This window comes from Corythoichthys intestinalis, chromosome 1 (assembly GCF_030265065.1).
Source record: "Corythoichthys intestinalis isolate RoL2023-P3 chromosome 1, ASM3026506v1, whole genome shotgun sequence".
Classification (NCBI taxonomy): domain Eukaryota; kingdom Metazoa; phylum Chordata; class Actinopteri; order Syngnathiformes; family Syngnathidae; genus Corythoichthys; species Corythoichthys intestinalis.
Window position 1 is genome coordinate 60,211,695 of NC_080395.1, and position 25,953 is coordinate 60,237,647.

The following is a 25,953-nucleotide window of genomic DNA, read 5'->3' on the forward strand; positions in this document are numbered from 1 at the left end:
ACAAAAGTTGCGGGGGTGCTGGAGCCTATCCTAGCCTACTATAATCAATAGGTGGATCACAAGGAGGATTCATACCTAGCTAAAATTATGTAGTGGTCAATCAGCCATCCATGCACGTTTCCAAGGGCCGCTGTGGATCCAGTTTTTTTTTTTTTTCCAACTATCAATCAAATTCACTCAATGATGTTTAACCAATGATGTTTCTGGTAAAACATGCAGCACCTGATTACACTTGTACAACACCAATTTGGTGGAAATGGGTCATCTAGTTTGATGGGAATAGAATCCTGCAAACACTGTGGCCCTTTCTGGAATACTTTGAAGACCCCTAGTGTACAAAAAAACAAAACAAACAAAAAACAAAAACAAAAACAAAACAAAAACAGCCAACTCATGGTGACAGACGTCTAACTAATGTGAACTGGGAGGTGCCTCCTAGTTAAAATGGATGGGGCATAAATTGCTGTCAATGGCAGGGAATGAGTTACGATTACATCGGGAATGAATTAGCCGCTAACAAATACAAACACATAATACCCTTTTTTTTCCCCAATAAAATACTAGATCGTGCCATACCTTTCCAGTCTATCCCATTCTTTTGCGCCTGTATAATTATTACGTGTCTACCTATTATTACACATCTTCCATTAGGTCAATAAACTTGGTATCACATCCGAAATATTACTCTGCCCATTTTTTAAAATACACCCAATCATTTATAAATGAAAATAACGGAAATTGTCATGGATGCCCAAACTTTTTCATACCCCTGATGGCCTTATGTGCCAACTTTCCCATGAAAAACATTATCACATACAGTGACAAATACACGGTATTAGCACAAGCCCAGGCTTACTGAGGACTTTTTTTTTTTTTTTTTTTTTACCTTAGCTTAAACTAATTCGTTTGTGAATATTACATGGAAGATTTCTTTTTACTCAGAAGTGCTGATATGCACAAGCGGTCGACCAGGGAGATTAAAACTGTGTTACGGCTAGCATTGGGTAATTAACTTAGCTTCGACTCCGATCCGCTTAGTGCTGTCAAGCTTCGACAGGGATAATGCAATGTAAAGTAATCTTTTGCGAATTCTAAATTCGAACAAGCTGCAAGTATTACTGAAATTGGAAAAACTGCTGCGAAATGCAAGCATTATGAGTTTACTCACTGCTGTGCGTTGCTCCTCGTCTGCCATCTTGGAGTCGTTCACGCCAACAGCTGTTGTCATGGATACAAATCCGGAAGACGGAAGTAGAATAGAAGTACCTTTCAAAAAGTACCGCCTCCTATTGTGCCCGCCAATCACATGCGGTAAACCCGAAAGAGAAGCAGTGTCTACCAAAATGGTTAATGCCATTACTGTATAGATAACGCTGTACACAACATATAATTTAAAAGGGATTTATTAAATCAACCGTCCCATCAGAATCCCTAAAAGTAGATATACATTAAAATAGTTTAAACCTGTATACAACACAGCTTAAGACATAAAAAAAAAAAAAAAATCTTAAAACATGAGCAACCAAACATGCAACAAAAGGCCTTTTATATTTCAAAATTCATTAAATGAGACGAAGACCGAGGATAGGTTGATATGCGTTCAGTAGCCCAAAAATCCTCATCTGTCTACTCATCGATGGAATATGTTAAATATTTATGGAATCCTTCATATTTCTAGTCCTTAAACTGGATTTTGTATATTTAAAGTGTTTAGTCTCAACTCAATCTAAAGATTCTACATTTGTAAATGTAACTAAGAAAAACAGCACAGAAAATTACATCAGGTGACCAGTGACACATCGATCAGGAATGGAAAAGTTGATAAATTACCTATTTAGCAGAAGGGCTGTGGACATGCAATATCTAGAATGTTAAAATTGACGAATAACTACGAGGCTGACTCGACTATAAAGATCTAATGCATTTTACATCCAGTAGCTGCCATCTTTAATACATTTAGCAGTGTCTAGAAAATGGACATGATTGTGTTCTTTAGCTCATTAATCTTGGTTAAGGTCTATATTTTCTTAGTAACAGAGAATAAATAAATTTCTTCTGAAACTCCATACAAGCGAGGAATTATTTATGAATCAAAAGGTATAAAATACAAACACCTGCTTAAGGCACTGCTTCATTTCAGCTTGTGAACATTTTGGGTCATCCTTCATTTGAACCTGTAAGAAAATAAACGTCATGCCCTTCCCTTCATCATCAAAACTATACACAAGAAAACATACAAAAGAGGGCTTGGGTAACAATAAACATTCACCTACAGACAGTATTTTTTGGGGCTGTACATGCAGAGATTACAACATTTTTAGCTGCTACTGTTTTACTTTAAATTATCAATGGCCAGAACTGACAGTAACATTAAGAATATTTACGCAGTTTTATGTTCTTTCCTCTAAAAAGTGACAATGGAGGAAAAGAACATTTTACAATGAACAAGATCTCAAGCTCTAACTTGACTGAGCTCTCAACAGTAGCACACGAACAGCTCTTCATCATTGTTAAACAGTAAGGTGCTGCTGCTTTTTTTTTTTTTTTTTTTGGTTAAGATGTAATGAAATTTTCTGAGTCTCTTTATCCAATTCAGTTTTGCAAATGATTCTTCATACTATTTCTGATGCGGGTGCTCAGTGTACAATGAAGTCCAGTTCAAAGCACGTGCAGGCCAATTACAGCTTGACTTGCACGTTATTATAGACAGTATACAACCACGCTCCCTGGTTATTACCCTTGTTTAACAAAAAACACAACCATGTGGCAGCAAGATTGTGGTCTAGTTACTATTATTTTTTCCCCCCCGTTGTTACAATTTGTGCAGTAGGGAAATGACTTGTGCAAGATAACCAGAAAAAAGACAACAGTTTAGTTCCTGCCAAAGGCTCCTTGAGCAGCCGTCGTAGCAGCAGACTGGAAGCTTCTGTTGCTCAGGACGCCAATGGAAAACTCCTGCTGAGCCTTGGTAAAGCTGGCTCCCGTACGTCTGTACTTGGAGTGGACCTTTAGAGAGAGAGTCATATGTGTTTCAGTGTTAGGGATAGTCACTTAAAATCTAATATAATATTACACATTAGGGCTGAACGATATTAGAAAAACTAACATTGCGATTTTTGGGGACACTGGCGATATATATTGCAATATTAAAACGAAGAATTTTCACCAGATTTGAATAGCTCTGTTTGGGGCAGACTTTGGTTGACTCACTATGACCACATTGTATTAATTAGAGATGTCCCGGTCTAATCACATTTTTCAGAGGATCGGAATTGGGTGAAAAGGACAGGGTTTTTAATTTCAACAATATATTTATGTTTTTCAGCTTCATGCTCGTACAGTCTCTCAACCTCCCTCCTGAAAAGCAGTGCGACCAAACTGTTTTTCTTTGTCACCAGTGCAGCTAGTATTTGGTACTTAAAATTAACGATGGTTGACAGGTTTGTAGCTTTGAGCTGGCCAGACACGCCTCGGTAGCACAAATGTGTTAATCATCGTTTAGATTGGTTCAGTCCGAAGTGCGATGGGGCAACTCATTGATTGTGTACATGAGAGGCTGTTCTCGGCAGTGTGAGCGTCAAAGCAAAAAAATAAAAAATAAAAAAAATAAAAAACTTTTTTTCCCATACCGGATCGGAAAAATCAGGTGACTTGGACTCGGACTTGGGTGCAAAACTATGCATCCCTAGTATTCATATTTTACCGTTTGATCCAGGCTAAGGGGGTTTATCTGTGAATCATGAAGCTTGGTGTCTATAAAAAGGATCTAAGCAGCCATGTCCCTGCACAATTGCTGCTTTTATGAAGAAAAACAAAAGAAAAGAAAAAAACAATCCCACGTCCTGCGATGGGTCTATTGCGTATGCGTACATTGCAATGGCGATGTTCAAACGATATATTATGCAGGCCTATTAAACATTACATATTACTCCAAGAAATAAAGAAAAAATACTGTACTACCCCTGAGGAAAGTATTTAGTAATATGACTAGTTATTTTTCTGGATTTTGTTTTTTTTTATTTAAACATTTATTAAAACCAATATAAACAGCCAGATGGCAGAATTGATATCGGGAGCCAAAAAAATGGTATTGTTGCAACAGTAGTTTTTAGTAACGCTCATACTGTCTTGCTTAAACATTTTTAGGGCACTCATTGAACTCATTGGCTGCCATTGAGTTCCCAAGATGGTAAATCCATTTTGACGTGTCTATCTGGAAGCCAAGTCTTCATAGGTTTAAGTTGGTTTTTTTTTATTTACCAAAAATACTCACTTGCCCTAGAAAGAATTAAGTGATAATTTGTATACATTCAGACATTAAGGTGGTTTGCACAATTTTGAATCAATTGTAAAGTTTTAAAAAGATTTGTTTACCATCTTCAAAAGGAGGACGGCCACAACAGCGTTGACGGTGAAAAAGCCGGCCACCACCATCATGACCACGGCCACTCCTAAGTTTACGCGGATCATGGTGATTGAAGCAATCCAGCCACTGATAACAATAGAGATGTACGAACACATTATTATGTACAAGTAGGGAGTACTACATAACGGTTTGCATAATTAACAGCTAAACCTTCACCAATAAAAAAAAAAGAGGGGGAAGTACTAAACAGATAATGTATATTCAGTTTCCAGAGGAGAAATAAGAAAAGAACAAAACACTTACAAATTATAAAGCCCCTTAAAGAGGACAACAGCAATCTGTTAAGAGACGTAAAAGAGAAAGGTAGAGGACAAAATACCACAAACGCAAATGAGTGAACATACATCCTTAACCCCACTGAAACCACATTCTGCAGCGTATTTGCCATACACACATTCACTCTACATGCATATTACCCAGCTAGCTTACCACTCACCTGTTGCCCCACTTGGGGATCCCCACAGTCTGGATGATGTACACGGCCACTTGGAAGAAGAAGACAAAGAAAAAGAAAAAGAAGCTGAAGGAACTGTCTGACCTAGAAATAAAAGACAGAATTGCAGTGAGTCGTTTATATGAGGTCATAGAAATTGGAGCTTAGATAGACTGACAAATCAAATAAGGTATTGCTTACTCTTACACCAAAGTAAAAAGAATGACAAAATTTGTCATGATCCATTTGGTCTACTCTAACAAAGGCAGCAACACACCATAGCATACCTGAATGCCTTGTATACGGGTCTGTACCAACAGATGAAGGAGACGGGGGTGAAGAGGAGGAACCAGAGGATGGACAGACCAAAGTCTATGCCGTACTGAGAGTCCACTGTGAAGTAGGCCAGGCAGGCCAGCACGTTGAGGAACAATGTAGCACTGTGGACTGCGCACATGGAACTAATCAATGACCTCATGAACAATTAAATTCTAGCAGTAGGAAAAAAATCTCAGGAATGAAATCAGAGACATGATTTATTGTTTTTTTGGATTGTGAAAAATCTAATCGTCAGACACAGGAACGATGGCAGGATAACGAAAAAGTAACAATCAATTCGGATATTTCATTTACAGCCACAGTGCTATAATGTTTTCAGTTCACACCAATTAAATTATCAAACCTTATTAAAAAGTATTCAAAAAGTATTTGTAAAGACTAACAAAGATCCATGACTCTTCAAATTGTGTTAAAATCTTTTTTTTTTTTTTTTTTTTTTTTTTTTTTTTTTTTTTTAGCAATTTCCCAAAGAGTTGAAACCTGATTATGTCACGCATAGAATGGCAACTAGCAGGTAATATACAGCCATAACGGGAACATGGAGTAATCGCAAGTTACCGTTCAGACTTTATTTTATCATGCGAAGTTTCAAAATATGAATTTGAAAGTAGTCCCGATGTATATATTTATTGAGTAATTTTATGGAAGGGATGAAATCAAAGTAAAGACGGAAGCATTAGTTTGCACTCGCTTGGATGACCACACACGAAAGTAAATATTTTATTCTATACAGCTTGAATGTAGAATACAGCAAGCATAGCAACTGAAATATTAATAATTTCTCATATTAAAATATTACAATCAATGTATTTACTTGAAATAGCTCTTGATTATTTGTGTTGGAGGAATAAGCTGGCATTATTAGTACTTTACATGGCACATTTAAATAGTTTCAGTGTTAAATGAGTTATGCTTAGAAAAAGAACTACAAAAAATCATAACCACAATATTTAATAATACACCATAAACACAAAAAATGCTTTGGAATCATATTGTAACAAGACAACACGTCTTTACATCTGGGGCCCAACTGCGGGATATTAAAATTGGGATTAAAACGGCTACTTTGCAGAAGTGCACGATATCCATTTTTTGAAACCGATGACTTGAAGTTCCGCTCTGAGACCCCCAATTTGGCCAAATTTCAAAATTGTCCGATATGCATGTGTGATACATCATTGGAAAGCTTAAAATCTCCAATTTCTTGGGGAAGAAAATTTTTAAACTGGAGGGCATTTTCAAAAAAAATTTTTTTAAACAGCAAAACCCTATCTGAAGGCGAGAGCACGCGAGAGCAAGATTACAGACGCCATGACTTTAACGAGATATCGCATACTTACCTTGTTTCGATCCAAAAACTCCATGTAGCATGTATGACTGAGTGTTAAGACACAGCTGTGAATGGCCACAGCTGGATTTTTTGGGGATTTTATGGGTGAAACATGCCAATATAACAAGGGAACAAATACGGAAATCGCAGACATCAATGAGTGGTCGAGATTTTCTTTTTCATATATTTACCCTTTAAAATTTTTTTTTTCCATTTTTCTTTGTTTGGAACAATTATTTATCATCTAACATATCGGAGAAAATGCGACAGTAACAAAAAAAATACAATTAAGCGATAGTTGTAAGGTAGATATCCGTGACTTTTTTACAGACACCATTTTTTTCCTTGTGATGTCATTTTTTTTTTTTTTAAGTTTAAAATATGTGAGTGAATAATTTTAAAAGTTTAAAAAAAATTTTTTTTTAATGAAATATTAGACACCAATTAATGATTCTAAGATAAAAGCGACTGACATTTTGAATAATAAATATAATTAATTACCTTTGTTTTATGGGTGGGTTGAAACAAAAGCGGTTGCGCGACGACTGTAAACGGGGGTTTACAGGGTAAAATGGACACATTAAAAATTGTTCGGGGGCTTAATGCGCCATGAATCTACTATGGCAGCATATAGACATATTGTTCTATCAAGCATAACAGTTCTTTTGGCTTAAAATACAGCAGTTTCTTTTAAAGAGGAGTGCAAGAGCAGAAACTGCTTTTTCAGTCTTGTCTGTGTTTTCCGCCATATATGCAATTTTTAAATGTATATTCACAGAGTTTTTGAACACCCGTAGGTCAAAAATAATAGTGGCGGATTCAGCATAGATTTGCCTTTGACCTAACCAGAATTTTCATGATGCCATGAACATTATTATAATGAACAAAACAAAGACAAGAACATTTTTCACTTCAAATATAGTGCCCATATTTAGTTTTCAAATAAATATAATTTGAGTCCATCACAATCAGTCAATGTCATTGAAGATGTGTTCCCCTGAACAATGAGCACTGAACTAAAACAAACAAACTCAAAAGGTATTGTGCTTTGTCAGCAGATAACACTTTTGGTGCAACAGGAGATAAGACTTTTGTGGTCTTGACCCATAAAACAACTTTCTTAACAAGGCAATTATAGGACAGCAAGACTATCAATAACAGAAAGGCCTCTCAACAACTTAAAAACATAACACTGTAAAATGCAAACATTTGCTTATTCCCATAGTAAGGCACCCAGTAATGGAAAAATATGGCCACTAGAACAGTAACAAAACTTTGCATACTGGCAAAACAGGAGTGGAAACAAACACACACATCCAAATGGATTCATTGGGATGAAGTCATAATTCCTATTATTGGACCGATAATTATCGAACCAATAATTATCGTCCACCTCTACTACTTTGATTTATTTTACGAACCAAAGCACTTCCGATTGTGGCTCAGGGAAAGCCAATCTATCTAATTCAGTAAAATACAATCTGACATGAAAGTGGGATTCTAAAAATGGGCAATCATGGTTATGGGACGAGTAGTGTAAAATCCAAAGAGCCCTAATATGAATTCAATAAATATTTTTTGTTTTAAAGACAGACACATATTCGGTAAAGACAATGTAATCAAAGTCGCCCACTGTAAACTGTCCCCTTGTGCAATTTCATTGGTAAAACTCGAGTTGAAATCTATTGGCTCACAGAAGAGAAACACATTTTGACCTTTATTCCATTGCTTATTTATTAATGTCGATGGATGCCCAACCCGTTTTAACGGAGGTTTATTGGTTTGAAATCAAATTTTGTTTCTGTAGTCCATTAATTTGAACGTTAATTGAATGGCTTCTGGAAATAATCATATTCCGGTTTAGTTATGTTTTACATTCAACATACAAATTTTACTGTATTTAGACTTTGTAGCAGCATGTCCCATTTCATGTGCAATGGTTATCATTTGACACTTTTTAATTGTCAGAGCAAAAGCTGAACATAAAACTGCTTCAACAGTTTAGTGATCCATTTTCATGAAATTTGCAATTGTCAATGATGTTTTGAACAAGTTTTGTCTGCCATGGTTTTCTAGCAACTGAATTGCACATTCACACGGCCACTAGGTGCCTGGAAATATGATTGCCATCCATCCATCTTCTCCTACTTATCCTCGGTCAGGTCGCAGGCAGTAGCTTCAGCACGGAAGCCCAGATTTCTCTCTACCTAGCCACTTGGCTCAGCTCTTCCGGAGGGATCCTGAGAAGTTCCAGGCCTGCCCCAAGGTACCTAAACTTATCCACTAGGGGAAAGACCTTATCCCTGACCCGGAGAGGGCATTCTACCTTTTTCCGACCTAGCACCATCGTCTTACATTTGGAGGTTCTGATTCTCATCCTGACTGCGAACCGCTCCAGTGAGAGTTGAAGCTCATGGGCTGATGAATACAGGAGAACTATATCATCTGCAAAAAGCTAAATAATTACTCTAATACTGAGACTACCAAACTGTACCCCCTCAACACCTTAGCCGTACCTAGATATTCAGTCAGAACAGAATCAGTGGCAAATAAAAGCTTTGTTGGAGTCAAACCCTCAATGGGAACGAATCTAACATACGGACGGCTATGCTGACCAAATTCTGGCACCGGTCGTACAGGGACCAAACAGCCTATATCGCGAGTTTCTGTACCCTATATAATTGCTTTAAGCACAAATGGATGCAGAATGTGATTCTCAGCTCAACTTCAACTCCCAAATCAGCAATAGATCCTAAACACATACACACGTTCGTCAGCTAAGGTTTCCATTGCTGACCATCTTCTCTGCATCAGCATTTAAGACCAATAACAGCTAAAATGACAGACAGTCGATATGCTCCAATGGATCTAAACACATTATTATCACATGGAAGGATCCGGCCTACTTACACATCCATAGGTAGTACATTCTTCTGCAGATCCGGCGGTATTCCTCTGGGATGTCCGTCTCAAAGTCCTGGTAAAAGCATGGCTTCACAGGAAAGAACTTAGGCAGAGGAGGCCAGTTGTTCTCGATGACTGGTGGTCAAAACCCATATTGTGATACCCTTAACATTTGCTCAACATTTGAAAATGCTGTAGCGACTTACCGCCGGTGTTCTGGGTGGTTCTGTTCTGAAGTTCTTGCTCCTTCCTCTCCAACTCTGCTGCTTTTCTCTCCAGCTCCTCTTGCTGCTTTATCAGATTAGCTTGACCTGCAATGGCCGCAGCAGATGCCTGCCGGGTGAACAGAAAGACGTAATGTCAAACAGTTAGATAGACAATTCCTTCAGGTAGACTTGCAATGGGAACCAGAGGTGGCATTAGTGCACAAAACACCTTAGAATGGTTGTTTTTCTCAAAGTGCCCTGCCATTGACTAGCAAAATGTGAAGATTCTACCCTGCCTTTTGCCCAGATCAGTTGAAATCACCTTGAGTTCATGGTTATAGGTAACCCTAAAAAGCTCAACTGCTGGAGAAAATGGATGAGGGATGACAAATGTAAAACAAAGCTGGATTGAACTTAGATTGACAATTACACAGGACACGCTCTTAAAGGAGGAATATAAAAATCCCAAATCTAATTACACATCATTTTATTTAATTTCCATTAGTTTGCATGTCTTACTCGTGAACTCTGCTCCACTGAAGTTTGTAATATGGCGGGTTGAGATGAAACAGCTGAGATGGGAATAGTAGTGTCACTGTGGTCTTTCTGTGAAACATAAAAAAATGCAGATTTTAGCCCAAACGTACACGACGAAGAGTCAAAAGGTTAAAGTAAATGCAAGACTTACCAGTTCAGTTGTGGCAAATGGGTTGTATTCCCGAATATCATCGAGGGCTCCTCGGGTGGCTTTTGTGACCGAGGCATCCTAGAAAATAATTTAAAAAGAGTATTCCTTTTATCAGTCAAACTTCTGACTAACAAGTAGAACAACAGGCTGTATTTAATGTGGAGCAACAACATTAAAGTTAAGGAAGTGCAGTGGAAGGACACATTATCCAGTCGACATTAACTTTTGAGCGACTGCTGGCTCTGGAATGTCTTTGTTTTAAGAAATAAAAATATCTCGAGGTTTAACCCTTTTTAGGGCACCGACTTCAGTATGAAATAATAATAACCCCCCTAAAAAAAAAAATCAACATTTCGGTTTGAATCATTTTGATTTTATTTTCTATCAAACACTCACAGACACTCGAAGGCGAAGGACGCATTTTCCTGAGCTCCGTTATCTGTCTCTGATAACTCAGGCGCCAGTTGGAAGGGAAACCTCTCAAATATGCCTAATTCAACGAAAAGAGGAGACAAGACTGACAAGACTGAAGACATGGAAGATTTAAAATCTTCTATGCAAAACTTAGAGCAAAAATTAGAGCAAATTTTGAAGCAGAATCAAGACATCTTGAAGGAATTCCAATTGCTGCGGGCTGAAAACGAGGAACTGTAAGAAGACGATGAAAGAGAGAGATGATCGTATCAAAAAACTGGAAGCTTTGGCAGAGGATCTGGATCAAAGTGGACATGCAAATGATCTCCTCATCACCGGTATCAAAGTGAGAACACGCGCACATTCGCAAGTTCTTCAGGATGACCATGAAGCAAACTACGCAACGGTGGAAAAACAGGTGACTGACAAGTTACAAGAATTGGGAATAAGAGTGGAACAGCAATTCATTCAACAATGCTTTCCGCTAGCTTCACGAGGGAATAAACCGCCAATGATACTTATAAAGCTTACTGATCGAAAGAACAAGATTGCTCTGCTCAAACAAGGCCGTCTCTTGAAAGGATCCAACATCTTCAATGAGAATCTAACCCGCCACAACGCTGAAATAGCAAGAAAGGCACGTCAACTGAAGAATGCTGTAAAGATTTGAGAGTACATGGACCGCAGATTGCAGAATTTTCGTCAAAACACAAGACCAGAAAACGAAAGTTATCAAGCAAGTCAAAGATCTGGCAGCTTATGAAAACTAATCATGACCCAAGTAGCGGACTCTATGCTCTCATCACAGCTACAGTTGGAACACCAATTTGAAGATTGTTCCAATGAACCAAATGACATATTCGATCCTGATAAATACTTTTAAGGCAACAGACCGGAGGAGTGCAAACACTACAGTGATGATCAATTTAACAGTTCTTTTAAATTGGACGGTAAGCTTTCATTAATCCATTTCAACGGCAGAAGTCTCTACAAGAACTTTAAACACTTTAAGGATTATTTACACAAATTACGCAACAAATTCAACATCGTTGCTGTATCGGAAACTTGGATTAAGGATGTCAAAGGCTCTGACTTTAACCTTCAAGGTTATAATATGGCAAAAATAGAAACAACAACAAACAAAAAATATATGCTATTTGGACTGAAAGGACTGAAAGAACATCTAGACATTCAAGTAAACCAGGTGGCTATTGAATGTGTTAGAGAACACAAGGTATTTGGTATAATACTTGATGATTCATTAACATGGAATGCACATATAAGACAACTGAAAAATAAATTAGCTAGGAGCGTCTTCATTCTTTACAGAGCTCAAAACGCACTAGATCACAGGGCCCTCCAAATAATTTATAGTGCACTATTTTGCCCTATTTGACTTACTGCGCCGAAATTTGGGGCAACACCTACAAATCTCGATTACACCCTCTGTTGGTCATCCAAAAAAAAGCAATACGGATTATTCATAAGGCAAAATACACAGCACATACACACGAGTTATTCATCAAATCCAATTTATTGAAGCTGTATGATTTAATAAATTTCAAAACGGGACAGATGATGTACAAAGCCTCAACTAATAGCCTTCCATATAACTTGCAAAGTCGTTTCCAGGCTAGGGAATCGAAATACGATTTGAGGGGAGAAAATGTGTTTAAACTTAAATACGCTAGAACAACACTAAAATAATTTTCGGTCCCTTACTCTGGTGTAAAGCTTTGGAACAAACTAGATTCTGCAGTGACCAGCTCAGGGTCATTGGCTGTTTTTAAGAGGAGGTATAAACAAACCTTATTAAATAATTATGTTCCTGACTCAAGGTAACTTCTGGATATAATAAGAACTGTACAAATGTAAAATAATGTCTGGGTGGCAACTCAAACCTGGAAGCAAAACCGAGGGTACCCAAAACAATGGAAGGCAAAAATAAAAGAGGAAAAAAAAAAAAAAAAAACAAAGGTGACTCAAAGCCAATGCAAACAGAACTCACAAGGACATATTATCTGTTGGCTGTAAATGCACAGACGATTGACTTCAAATTCCTCAAATTCTGTAACTACATGGAACTGGTCGATTGGCCACTGTCCTGCCCAAGATCTTTACAATGCGGTCAGAACCTGGACAACGCGCCTGCCCGGAAAACACCTTAAAGTCTGGATATGTGGAGGATAGCTGGGGTAGATGGCGGCCGCTGTGTCTGACCACACTCGAAGTGGAACGATATCGACGATGTTTCCTTTTAGTGCGCTGTTGGCAGCTACTCTTCTGCAGGGGCTTGGAGATTGTGCCAGGTAGGACGGTCCTTATGAGGTGGGTGTCGTCAGCTGAGTGAATTATCAATCCCAGTGCAAGCCCGGTTGCCTGAAGGAACTAGCGAAGCCAGTCCCCCAGGCCATGAGCCCACAACCAGAATGGCGATGCAACCTACTACGAAGCTGCACAACCTTGAGATGAATGTTCAACGGGAGTCACCAAGGAATGAAAACTGCGACGAGGATTAAGTCGACAAAAGGAGGGTGGCGGACACGGCCTACCATCGGTCCTCAGCTATTCCCTATCTTCTGGATCGAATCAACTGAATAAACTACTGAATTATGACCTAATCTACTGGATCTAATCAACATAACGAGCACATTGCCACGATCGACAATGGACTATTGGGAAAATGAACAATCAGAGGGGATGCTTATTAAAGCAGTAATGTGAAGTAATTTCGAGTTTAGAGTGAGTGAAGGTGCCCCTTCAGGGAACTTAGACACAAGGCTTTCACTGGCACTGTCGTACTTGTCGCTGCGACAGTGCAGTAAAGCTGCGTGTGCTAAATCTCTTGGCCCTCTGAGGGCCCCTGCTGGCTAGCGGCCCTTGGCAATTGCCTGGTTTACCTAATGGGACGCGACGCCTCTGACTAGACTACCTGACATGGAATGGATACAAGACCCATCGAGATTACAAGATTGGTAAGATATAGGCTGTTATTATTTTCATGATTTGAAGATGCAGGCATTTGCACATAATTTTATGTTTTTGTCTATCTGATGACATTGTTTAAAAAAAAAAAAAAAAAAGTCAGACTTCATGTTCATTTTGGCAGATCTGGCAGCTCTCTTGCATATAAAATAATAATATAAAAACGTTGGGGGGAAAGAAGGAGATGAGTCATTGATGGCTTTCTCCACTTTATTGTGGCCACAATAAGAAAACAAAAGAATAGCGGATTGCCGCCACATTCGACCGCGAAGTTTTGCTTCTCGCTGATCTCCTCCTCGCCTCCTACTACTCCAGCGTCTCTTAAACGGATCGTGCAAAGTGTCTTGTTATGAACTTTTTGTTTACAAATGTATCGAACACACGACGTGCTGACAACTTTGTTTCTTTATTAACACATGGAGCCAACAGTACAACACGGCTCAGGGCTCTCGGGAGGAAGTGGCGTCTAATGGCGTGAGGAAATGTAGTTTTTTCACACAAGCGAACAGATTACAAAGTACCACTTCAGTGTTGTCCCGAGACTACATTTCCCATGATTCACTGCGTGACCTGTGCGCTCACTGAGTCGCTGCCAGACAGGCTTGTTGTTCTCACCTGTCAGCTGCTCTCGTACAGTAAAACACAAACTGGAAGGCTATCAAGCGATCACCGTAGAAGAAACGCCGAACCATACAAATGCAATGCAATGCTTGAAGCATGAAGGTGGAAATACATAATACAAATAAAAATAAATGTGCACAAACTCACCGGCAGTGTGTATTTCTTACTGCAACGTGACCGTGAATTACCGCAACGCCGACCCGCTTATATGCAGAACCACACCACTTTCCCGATTGACAGTGGATTAACCCTTTCGGACAAGATCGTAGATGACGCACAATTTAAACACGCTTAACCTAGCGAACCCAACAACAACTATGATCGGGGATTGCCACGAGTTAACTTTCGGCTAACTTCGCTAGCTTATACTGTTCATTCCACAACAGTTGGCAGCTCTGCTTTGACAAAGTCATCAGTCATCTATCCAAAAATCACACTTACTTTTTGGCAAATCCTTGATCATAAGCAGACCGGTTAAGGAAGCAGGCATCTTCGAAGTGTTTGCAGCAGAGAAAATTACTTGATGATGGCGTGAAATTCATTCGCTTCGTGCGAACGAAAGATGTCCATTTACGGGCCCTGCTATCCTTTGGCCACTCATACAACTTTTCGTTTGAGTGAGAACAAAACATCGCCACACAACGCCGTGGCATCTTACCGAGAAGCAATGCAACAAACAATACTGTTCTATGGCGCACTTCTCTCGCACTTCCCGGTGTGACGTAATTTCCGAAGATTGCCGAAGAAAAGCATTTTCGTTGTCAAGAGCGTTGCTATGGGTTAAACAAAGAATCTGGAAGGGTTGCGTTAAAAAAAAAAATTAACGAAAATATGCTTATAACTCTTTAGCCATTGATATTATTCAAAAACATGGTTGGCCAACCTTCACATTACTGCTTTTAAAAAAAAACAAAAAAACAAAAAAAAACTTGTAATCGCTACGAAATCTGAATGTCAAAAATTGTATTCGATATTTTTTGCGTCCTATATGGTATACTGGGGGCGGGATTCAATAAGCTTCGGCTTCTCCCGTCTGCCCTTTTCTTTTTGGGATGAATTAATTGTAAACACATATAAATGCTGTATGGTTGTTTGGATTTGTCATGCCTGAAGAGGAAAATAAATAAATAATTTAAAAAAAGAAAAAAAGATTGATAACCCTATTTATTCATAAAATATAACATAAAAATAATGTAAAGCAATCCGACAAATAAAATCATTACGGTTGACATCTGGCGGCCACATATGCGGACTAGAAATGTGCCGATTACCGTATTCAAGGTATACTGTGGTATGAAAACGTCAAGGTTTCAAAACTGCAAAAATTTTCTGTCATACCGTCCCCAAGGTATAAGCTATTTTTTATGTCCCAAAAATGCATGGAGAAATCCCTTGCTTGCAGCTGTAAGGCTCAACTCTCGCCCACTGGTTGTTGTTCAGTGTCAGCGAGTCAGCTGTGCTACATGATGGCTGGAGGAGGTGAAACTCCTAAATGTTTTCCCCCTATCGAGTTCGGCTACAGAAAAGTTACAGACGGCCGCAGTTTAGAGGAGGAAGGCCAACAAACATGTTAAACATGTTTGCAGAAGGTGGCTGCCGAAGAGGCAGTAGCTCCAATATGAAAGGTTTTTTTAAACACTAGGAGTGGGAACCTCTTGGTACCTCACGATACGATACGATTTGCGATACAAAGCTCACGATAACGATGATCTGATGATATGGCGATACAACGATTATCAATACATTGGTCGGATAATCTTTCTAGGATATTCTACAAACTAATGAACAGAAACAACAAGCTTCTGCTGTGAATTTGATTGATTTTATCACTAGTAGACGTCCAATCCATTTGAACTGGCAGGGTGGCAGCGAATGAACGACCACTTCAAACGGATTGAACGTCTATGGCCGGTAGTGGCAGTGGCAATGAGGTAATTTTGGGCCATTTAAGGTCATTTATCTGTTAATTTTAAGTTCCTTCCTGTTGATTTTGGGGTATTTTCTGGGGTATTTCCTGTTCTGTAACTCATAATAAACAGGAAGTGACCTGGGAATTACCCAAATGAATAGGCAGTGACTCAAAATCAACAGCAAATGACCTGTAAATGCCCTAAAATGAACAATAAGTGGCCTGTAAATGCCCTGAAAATCGGACAGAATGACTATGAATGCCCTCATTTCAAAAGAACGAACATTTCCAGTGTAAATGGATTGGTCGTCGAGCACCGTCAATGCAGCCTTAGAGAGACACTTTTATGGTGGAAGATTTTGGTAGCAACTTGTTGGATTATTTTTATTTATTTATTTTTTAGACATTGACACAGTTTTAAAACGATATCTCAATTCTTGGCAGGAGCATATCGATAACCTTTTGGGATACAAAGTAACACGGTATATCATCATCTCTATATTTTTGTCACACCCCTAGTAAACACTGTCATGAACGTGTCGCACCAGCTACGAGAGTTAACTCCAGCATGTTAAGTGTGTCTAGCAGTTTTTTTTTCTCTCTCTCTGGCAACTGTCTGTGTTGAGAAAGAGTGTCTGTATAATGTAAACATGATGCGAGTCATACACATGTGCTTTTTATGGAAAATAAATTATTTTTGTTCTGACGGTAATGGTATAATGTATAATGTTGAGCTGTGGCTATGGGTTTAGGCTCACCTAAAGGACTGTATTTATTTTAATTTTATTTTGAATATACCAGTTATTTTTTTCAAATGTATTTTACCTTAACCTTATACTTATGGTCCAATTTGATAATGTGTTTTGAAAAATAAAAATCCTGTTCATTGGAAAAAAGTTTTTTCTAAACCCACATATCTCAGAGCAACACATTTTAGAGCTGTAATTGCAATACTGTAATACCGTGAAACCGTGATATTTTGGCTTAAGGTTATCACACCGTCAGAATATCAGACCGGCACATGTCTAATGCGGACATGACATTTTGGATGATGTAGCCAGACTTGTATTCCAAATGATTATACTATACAGTATTGTGGTTAAAATAACTTGCTCATCAAAAGGTTTAACTAATACTTTCCTGCCCAAATATGCACCAAAGATGAGCATGCACGCCACTCAAAATTACCTTACATTAAACGTATAACAGCAAAAAAGACAAACACGTCAGGCATATCAACACAGGCCTATAAAAGCAAAATATTTCCTTTCTCGGTTCCTAATTGCATTTAGGAATTTAGTCTGGTTTATTTATGGCGTTGTGTCACGACTGACACCTGTTGCAACTCTTACCTGTTCAGGTAGTTTGTCATTTATTTCCTAGTCTTTCCTTTATTTAAACGGACAACATTTCATGTTTACATTGACTAATAGTGCCGCTTGTTCAGGAAAGAAAATGAAAATGTTGAGGCCAAACCCAGCAACCGACCAAACAGGTTTCAGTCACCGCGATCTCTAAGAGCCCAAACTATGGACAAAAGTCTTTTGGCCCATGAAAACCACATCGAAACAAAGTCTAACCTGGAAGGGGTTGACGTCCACAGGGTCGGCGAATGGGTTGTTGTCAAATGCAGCCATTGTGTTGAAGGGAAGGGCAATTTTTGCTGATAATAACGCAGGCACCTTGTTCAACACTGTCGGCGTCTGCTCCTGATGGCGCCGCGGTGGCGTTCTGCGCATGCGTCGCTCGACAGGTAGACACGTCACTTGACAGGATGGAACGGACCGCGTCTGCGCGTGTCACTTTTAATCGATTACACGAGAATGAGTGGTGACGTTCTGGTTCAGTCGGGTTCAATTTACAGTCTCTTTGAACTCGTTTTACTTTCGGCACTCGTGTTGTGGCACAACACACTTTGCACCAATCTCATACTGTAGCTACGCTGCCCCACAAGCTGACCTAGTGTTTCTATTTAAAGGGAAAAAAAAAAAAAATTAATAAATAAATAAAAGAATACCCCTCACCCAAGGGCGTAGGTTTGGTCTTAATATTGGTAGGGACGATATAACAGCATGTACACGTTTTGCTGGGGGACGGGACATTAATAAGACCAAACATATTTGGTGAATGGGGGTCAGGGCTACATTTCTCACCACTATGAACCTAATTAATCGATACGCTAAATGATTAATGCAAAATAAATCTGTATTGACCTATACTAACTGCAAATTTATAACGTCTTATTCGTCTGATATTTTTTGTTAAATTTAGTCAAATAATTTTCTCCATCTTTTTTTGAGTGTTAAAGCCTAGTTAACAGATTAATGCGTCAGATTCTTCCACTTACTTTAAGTAAATATGACTATTTGTTCGTATTGAGCCCTTACATCTAAAAGTTGCTAATTTTTCACCCAAAAAAAAAAAAAAATCTTTCAAATGAAGTTTTGAACAATATTCTTGAATTAAGAACATTTCTGACGAACAAGTTTTTCTTTTAAGATTAAATACAGTGGGGCAAATAAGTATTTAGTCAACCACTAATTGTGCAAGTTCTCCCACTTGAAAATATTAGAGGCCTGTAATTGTCAACATGGGTAAACCTCAACCATGAGAGACAGAATGTGGAAAAATAAAAACAGAAAATCACTTTGTTTGATTTTTAAAGAATTTATTTGCAAATCATGGTGGAAAATAAGTATTTGGTCAATACCAAACGTTCATCTCAATACTTTGTTATGTACCCTTTGTTGGCAATAACGGAGGCCAAACGTTTTCTGTAACTCTTCACAAGCTTTTCACACACTGTTGCTGGTATTTTGGCCCATTCCTCCATGCAGAACTCCTCTAGAGCCGTGATGTTTTGGGGCTGTCGTTGGGCAACATGGACTTTCAACTCCCTACACAACCCATGGCATCAAAATGATAACAAGAACGGTGAGCAAAAATACTAGGACCACACGGGGAACCTAGTGAATGACCTACAGAGTGCTGGGACCACAGTAACAAAGGCTACTGTCAGTAAAACAGTGCACCGCCAGGGACTCAAATCCTGCACTGCCAGACGTGTCCCCCTGCTGAAGAAAGCACACGTCCAGTCCCGTCTGAGGTTCGCTAGAGAGCATTTGGATGATCCAGAAGAGGATAGGGAGAATGTGTTATGGTCAGATGAAACCAAAATAGAACTTTTTGGTAGAAACACAGGTTCTCTTGTTTGAGGGAAAAAGAATGCTGAATTGCACCATACCAACTGTGAAGCATGGGGGTGGAAACATCATGCTTTGGGGCTGTTTTTCTGCAAAGGGACCAGGACGACTGATCTGTGTAAAGGAAAGAACGAATGGGGCCATGGATCAAGAGATTTTGAGTGAAAATCTCCTTTCATCGGCAAGGGCATTGAAGATGAGACATGGCTGGGTCGGGGCCGGATGTATGGGGGGGCCGGGGTGGGCACAGCCCACCTAGCCGTGAGTTGTGCCCACCCAATCAAAATGTCGGGAATATCTACTGTAGCGTCGCACTGGATATAGAGAACACACGGAGAGTTGGTCTCACCTACTTTTTTATTGCAGGATTAACGGTTACTGTTGGTCGCAACCACGCCGAACAAGCAAACACCAAAACAAGCTGTTTTTCCAACCTCGTTAGTTATCGGCGCGGTTCCTCTCCCTCCTCCAGACACATTCTCGCAGTCGGACATCCGGGCATTAATAACGTCACCAGCCACACCAAAGCGTCGCCATATTGAAATGGGGGCAAAACACGAGTCACAAGCAGTTGCTCTGTCATGCATTGTAGTCCAAATGCGTTGAAATTTTGTCTTATTTGCGGTCTTTTTTTCCGTCGGAATGACTAAAAGCTGCCGTGTTGCGGGTTGTAACTCAAGGAAGAGTTCGGAGCCGCATTTGAAGTTCTTCATTCTTCCTCGTGAGAAGGACAAGCAAATGGCTGAAAGCAATTAATCGAGGAACAGTAAAAGACTGTTCCGTGGACCATTCTCGCCAGTGGGAACCTAAATCCAGGCACATTTACGTTTGCAGCCGACATTTTATTACTGGTAAGTAAACTTTAATCGATTTTTTTTGCCCCACTTTTAGCTGCTAGGATTCAATAGACTAGGCAGTGGTTATTATTACCTAACCGACAACTCGCAAAGGGTTATTTTTCTTTTGCTGTGAACTGCTCTGATTGGTCAATCGGTATATTATTGGCCTGGTGGGAATTGGTCATTTTGCCGTGACGTGTTCACGGCTAAATAAAGCTTGGAGGCGAATTACCGGTTACGACAGAAATAATCACTCTGTATATTCTACCAGTTTTCTTAATTCCACACAGTACATATTCCATGTAATTGATAAAGGTCAACTTACTGGGTGACTTCATGAGGTGGTTGTAGAATGTAGATGTTTCCGAACTTCACTGCAGGCAATTCCTTTGGATTGTTTATCCAGCTATCAGCTGCGACTTTGTATGGGCAGATTTGCAGGCCAATACACGCTAATAAGTTTTATCGCCTCCTCGTGTCTGTCGGCAGTGACTCGTGATAATAATATGTTTAAGACGTTTTTATGAAAAAAAGATGCAAAACACAGCTGAAATATATAAGTATAAGAACAACTAGAAAGATGAATAACAATAAATAAATAAATAAATAAACCCCCCAAAAATTAATGCAGTCTCAACGGGACACAAGCCAGTGTCCTACTTGCGGCTCTCCCAAGCCCGGAGAAATGCAGAGGGTAAAAAAAAAAAGTCTGCATTGGGGGTGGGTGCCCCCTCAGGATTTCTTAGTGCCCACTCTGGTGGGTAAACCTAGATCCGGGCCAGGGCTGGGTCTTTCAGCATGACAATGATCCCAAACACACAGCCAGAGCAACAAAGGAGTGGCTTCATAAGAAGCATTTCAAGGTCCTGGAGTGGCCTAGCCAGTCTCCAGGTCTCAACCCCATACAAAATCTGTGGAGGGGGTTGAAAGTCCATGTTGCCCAACGACAGCCCCAAAACATCACTGCTCTAGAGGAGATCTGCTGGAGGAATGGGCCAAAATACCAGCAACAGTGTGTGAAAAGCTTGTGAAGAGTTCCAGAAAACGTTTGGCCTCCGTTATTGCCAACAAAGGGTACATAACAAAGTGTTGAGATGAACTTTTGGTATATTGACCAAATACTTATTTTCCACCATGATTTGCAAATAAATTGTTTAAAAATCAAACTATGTGATTTTCTGTTTTTTTTTCACATTCTGTCTCTCATGGTTGAGGTTTAACCATGTTGACAATTACAGGCCTCTCTAATATTTTCAAGTGGGAGAACTTGCACAATTAGTGGTTGACTAAATACTTATTTGCCCCACTGTATACAAACTTTTTGCTTAAAATAAGTGTTAATCTTATTTTCAGCTAGCTGTTTTTATTTCAAGAAATCTCAGTGTGGAAAATAGGTTTGAAGCACTGTAGCAGTAGCAAAGTTAGTGGAGTGTTCCCACCTCCACAACATTGACGTCTGTTTACATTACTTACAGTGGCTGCTGCTGACAGGAAAAAAAAATTCTAATATCCCTCAACCTTGAAGGGGGCTGGGGTGGCAGCATGTTGTATTACTGCCGGGCTGTGAATGGCTGTGTGTGTGGGGGGGGGTCAAGTCATCAGCTAATCAATCGTGTGTTTGAGGGGAAAAAAATGGACTGGCACATTCAGTGAGTGAAAGGGGGTCAGTCAAGTCTCAACATAGTGAACGTACTGTAACTCACTTAATAATGTTAGGATCAATTCTATCCTTAAAACATAAAGGAAGACAATCTAAATGACTTATATAACTGAAGTCATTATATAATGCAAATAAGGTTGATTAAAAGTTCGGGATAATTTGATCATCCTGACAAGTTGTGAGTGTTATGACCCTACCGTCGTTATGCAAACCTACACCCTTGCCCCCAAAAGACTAAAAAAAAAAAAAAAAATTCTAGATGCACTTAAAAAGCTTTCAATTTATTCACATAGTAAACATTTAATTCACTGTGTCTATTATTGTGGTGCAATCCATTTGAACTTGGAGGTTATGCCAGCTGGGTGACCATATGTCCTGCACTATGCAGGAGGACAATACTTCATTGACTCTTTCAGGGACAGTAGTAACTACAGCGGACATCTATTCAAAAGTTACTGTTAGCTAAACCAAACTAAAATTGATATTGGGAAATTGATATTTATAACACCTGTTGAAGGCAATAGACATCAATGAAATTCAACTGGGAGGTGCGGTTGAACAGTTTTAATGTGGGAGTTTGATATACTCCCATTGTGGTTGTTCATCGTTTTATTTATTACCTCGCCTAGGCCACAATTGGACCTTTTCCAGGCTAAAGCAGGACTCTTCGCATGGGTGTAGCATGACTCTCACATATAACATAGTAAACATCTCATGAACAATGACTTATGTCTTTTTCATTTAAGTGGGCCAAATCACATATTAAAAGTAAACTAATTCAAATTGCTGCTGTATTTTCATTCTTTTTATAAGCCATGTAACTTGCTATGATCCAAGGTTTTGGACAAGTGTGATACTGTGTGTGTGGCCACAAAGTACACACCTGATGTTGCTCACAGTGGTCCTCAGTGTGCTCAGGGAGCTTGTGTGTCTGCTCAGACAAATGAAAAATTAGAGGGAACAATGGGCGCCGGAACGATCATTACAATGACAGAAGGGGGGGAAATAAGTAAGTGAACCCTCTGCCTAAGGGGACTTAAAGAGCAATTGAAACCAATTTTCACCAAACAGTTTAAGTCAGGTTCGTGCCCAAACATTGATGAGTGGTTTAAAGCAGCCCCGCCCACTATAAACCAAACAGTTTAAGTCAGGTTTGTGCCCAAACATTGATGAGTGGTTTAAAGCTGCCCTGCCCACTATAAAAAAACGCACCTGGTAAGAAATTTCTTGATGAGAAGCATTGTCTGATGTGCATTATGGCTCGGTCAAAAGAGCTGTCTGAAAACCTGCGATCAAAGATTGATTTGTATAAAGCTGGGAAAGGATACAAAACCATCTCTAAAAGTCTGGATGTTCATCAGTTGACAGTCAGAGAAGTTGTCTACACATGGAAAGAGTTTGGCACTGTTGCTTCTCTCCCAACGAGAGAAGGGAGGAGTGGCCGTCCAACAAAGACGACGCCAATAATTCAGCGCAGAATACTCAGAGAGGTGAAAAAGAACCTTAGAATGTCTGCTAAAGACTTACAGAATTCACTGGCACAGTCCAATATCTCTGTGCACACGTCAACTATATGTAATACTATGGCCAAGAATGGTGTTCATGGGAGGACTCCACAGAGCAAGCCACTGCTGTCTTAAAAAAAAAAAAACATTGTTGCTCGTTTAATGTTCGCAAAAAGGCACTTAGAGACAGTTTTGGCAAAATATTTTGTGGACTGATGAAACCGAAGTTGAATTGTTTGGGAGTAACACACAACGTCATGTGTGGAGGAAAAATGGAACAGCTCACCAACATCAACACCTCACCCCCACTGTGAAGCATGGTGGAAGGAACATCATGATTTGGGGGTGTTTTGCTCCTCAGAGCCTGGACAACTTGCAATCATTAATGGAAGAATGAATTCAAACCAGGATGTTTTACAGGAAAACCTGAGGTTGTCTGTCAGACAGTTGAAGCTAAAAAGAGGATGGATGCTGCAACAAGACAATGACCCAAATCACAGAAGTAAATGAACTTCAGAATGGTTTCAGAATGAACAAAATACACGTTCTGGAGTGGCCAAGTCAAAGTCCAGACTTGAAGCCCATTGAGATGCTGTGGCATGACCTAAAGACCGCGATTCATGCCAGGCATTCCAGGAATCTGACCGAGCAGTGGTTTTGTAGAGAAGAATGGGCCAAGATTAGTCCTGATCGACGTGCCAGACTAATCTGCAGCTACAGGAAGCGTCTGGTTGGAGTTATTGCTGCCAAAGGCTGGGGGCACAAAATATCAAATGTGATGGTTCACTCACTTATTTTCCCCCTTTTGTCATCGTTTGCACGCTATCCTCATTAAAATATGACAACGTATAAATGGGTGGTTTTAGTTGAAGCACTGTTTTTTCATCGGTGTGATTTTTACAAAGATCAAATCACATTTGGTTACTTTTTGCAGAAACGTGAGAAATTCCAAAAAGTTCAGATACATTTTCATACCACTGTACCTTTTACTTGTTGGTGCCACTGTGATTAAGCCATTTTCTGTTAGCGAGACTGTTCACTGGTTAAATGAATTTTTGTTATTATGTTAGCATACAAGCAGTTAGGCGCTTTCCACTTTAGACTGCAGTGGCTGTTATTGGTGGAGTCTTCTTGAAAATATTGTGACAAACTTGCATCACATCAGTGTCATCGTGTTAAACTATTTGCATAAAAGTTTCGGAGATTTGTATTTGTTAATGAAAATTTACACATTTAATGCAATAAATGTTCTGCTTTGTGGCACTTTTAATGGCAAAATAATTGTTATTTTTTGTTGGTGTTTCACATATGCATAAATCATGAAGTAATACCATTGTAACCACCTATGTGACTGTCTGACGACTAGTTAAGAGTGTAGACCACTTTTTAGCTGGGGTAAATTCCAGCATCTGCTCCCCTTGGGAGGATAAGATGTACAAAAAATGAATGGATCTTCTCATGTAGATAATGGTGGAGTTTCCTTGAGTTCGATGTTGCCCTTTTTCATTCTTCACTAAATGCCACAAAGTGTCCTCCATTTTAGTGCTGTGGCAAACGCCAACATAGCAGGCAGTCAATGTAGTTTATATTAACTCATTGCCATTTACAACAATAGACATCCAATTCATGAAAATAGAGCACTGGATGTACATGCTCATGTTTTAGTGCCTTTGACAGAACTAGACTTCATCACCAAGTCATTTCTTCACCCTCATGAGAGGAAACCACCCAGTTACAATCAATGCACCCAATCGATCAACCCAATCAATGTGCAATTCAGACAAAAAATGTGATTAACCCTTTGTAGGGCAGTCATTTCACTCATTAGTTGCCGGGGAAGTTCTAGACGTCCAATCCCTTTGTGTCACACCACTGGAATGCTTGCAGCAAATGATCGCTGCCAGCACTCCCAGTACAAAATGGATGTCTAGCACTGTCAATGGCAGCCAATGAGTCATCAAATAATATTCTGTGTATGTGGTAGAAAAATCAGGAATGACTTCCAACTATTGTGACAGGTCATGAGTGTTTTCACCTTCTGATCTCACTGCTAAAATTATTGAATTATTCATTACTACTTAACTTGAAGATGCATCTCCCAGAGGTAAGTAGAGTTGACTAATACAAATGACTTCAGATTTCTACCGCTTTCAATGGCAGTCAATGAGTTTACAAAAATATTCTCGCACATGGTATAAAAAAACAGGAAGGACTTCAATTATTGTGATAGGTCATGAGGATGTTTTCACATTCTGATCACACTGCTAACATTATTGCATTATTCATTACTTCAGCTGAAGACGTCTCTCCCAGTGGTAAATATACTAATACAAATGATTTAAGATAGAAATAACCAGATACAGAGTTTTACAAAAACTGTCAGCGTTCTTGGTGAAATAATCCAAGAGTAAAAAATTGTTTCAAGACAAAACACAGCCACAAAGGTCGATCTTGATCATGCTTGATCTTTTCTGCCTTTTAGAAATCAAGC

General features: G+C 39.3%; 2 protein-coding genes across 3 annotated transcripts in view; both read right to left on the reverse strand.

Annotated features, from left to right (window-relative positions):
• The window catches only part of bbs4 (Bardet-Biedl syndrome 4), a 30,205-nt gene extending 28,848 nt beyond the window's left edge, over nucleotides 1-1,357 (reverse strand). The window contains exon 1 of the mRNA XM_057847117.1: nucleotides 1,169-1,357. Coding sequence (XP_057703100.1) covers nucleotides 1,169-1,357 — 189 coding nt within the window. The remainder of the gene's footprint in view (nucleotides 1-1,168) is intronic.
• A 33-nt stretch (nucleotides 1,358-1,390) lies between these two features.
• Nucleotides 1,391-18,015, reverse strand: scamp2l (secretory carrier membrane protein 2, like). 2 transcript variants are annotated; one of them, XR_009064496.1, is made up of 10 exons: nucleotides 17,836-18,015; nucleotides 10,327-10,404; nucleotides 10,158-10,244; nucleotides 9,639-9,765; nucleotides 9,439-9,567; nucleotides 5,147-5,306; nucleotides 4,863-4,964; nucleotides 4,670-4,704; nucleotides 4,375-4,492; nucleotides 1,391-3,006 (listed from the first exon to the last, which is right to left on the reverse strand). XR_009064496.1 is itself a non-coding variant. In XM_057847127.1 (9 exons), exons 1-9 carry the CDS (start codon nucleotides 17,992-17,994, stop codon nucleotides 2,872-2,874), a joined length of 1,095 nt encoding a protein of 364 aa, XP_057703110.1. In that variant the 5' UTR covers nucleotides 17,995-18,015; the 3' UTR covers nucleotides 1,391-2,871. The 2 variants fall into 2 exon arrangements, 1 of the variants encoding a protein (XP_057703110.1); XM_057847127.1 differs by lacking the exon at nucleotides 4,670-4,704.
• Between the last annotated feature and the right edge of the window lie 7,938 nt (nucleotides 18,016-25,953).

Excerpts from the sequence above, each read along its gene's own strand:
- scamp2l (XM_057847127.1), bottom strand. The coding sequence starts at position 17,994 with ATGCGCAGAACGCCACCGCGGCGCCATCAGGAGCAGACGCCGACAGTG. Across the intron at positions 5,307-9,438 it reads AATGTACTACCTATGGATGT|TCCACAGTGCTACATTGTTC; the intron begins GTAAGTAGGCCG and ends CCATGTGCGCAG. Across the intron at positions 3,007-4,374 it reads CCGTCCTCCTTTTGAAGATG|GTCCACTCCAAGTACAGACG; the intron begins GTAAACAAATCT and ends CTCTCTCTAAAG.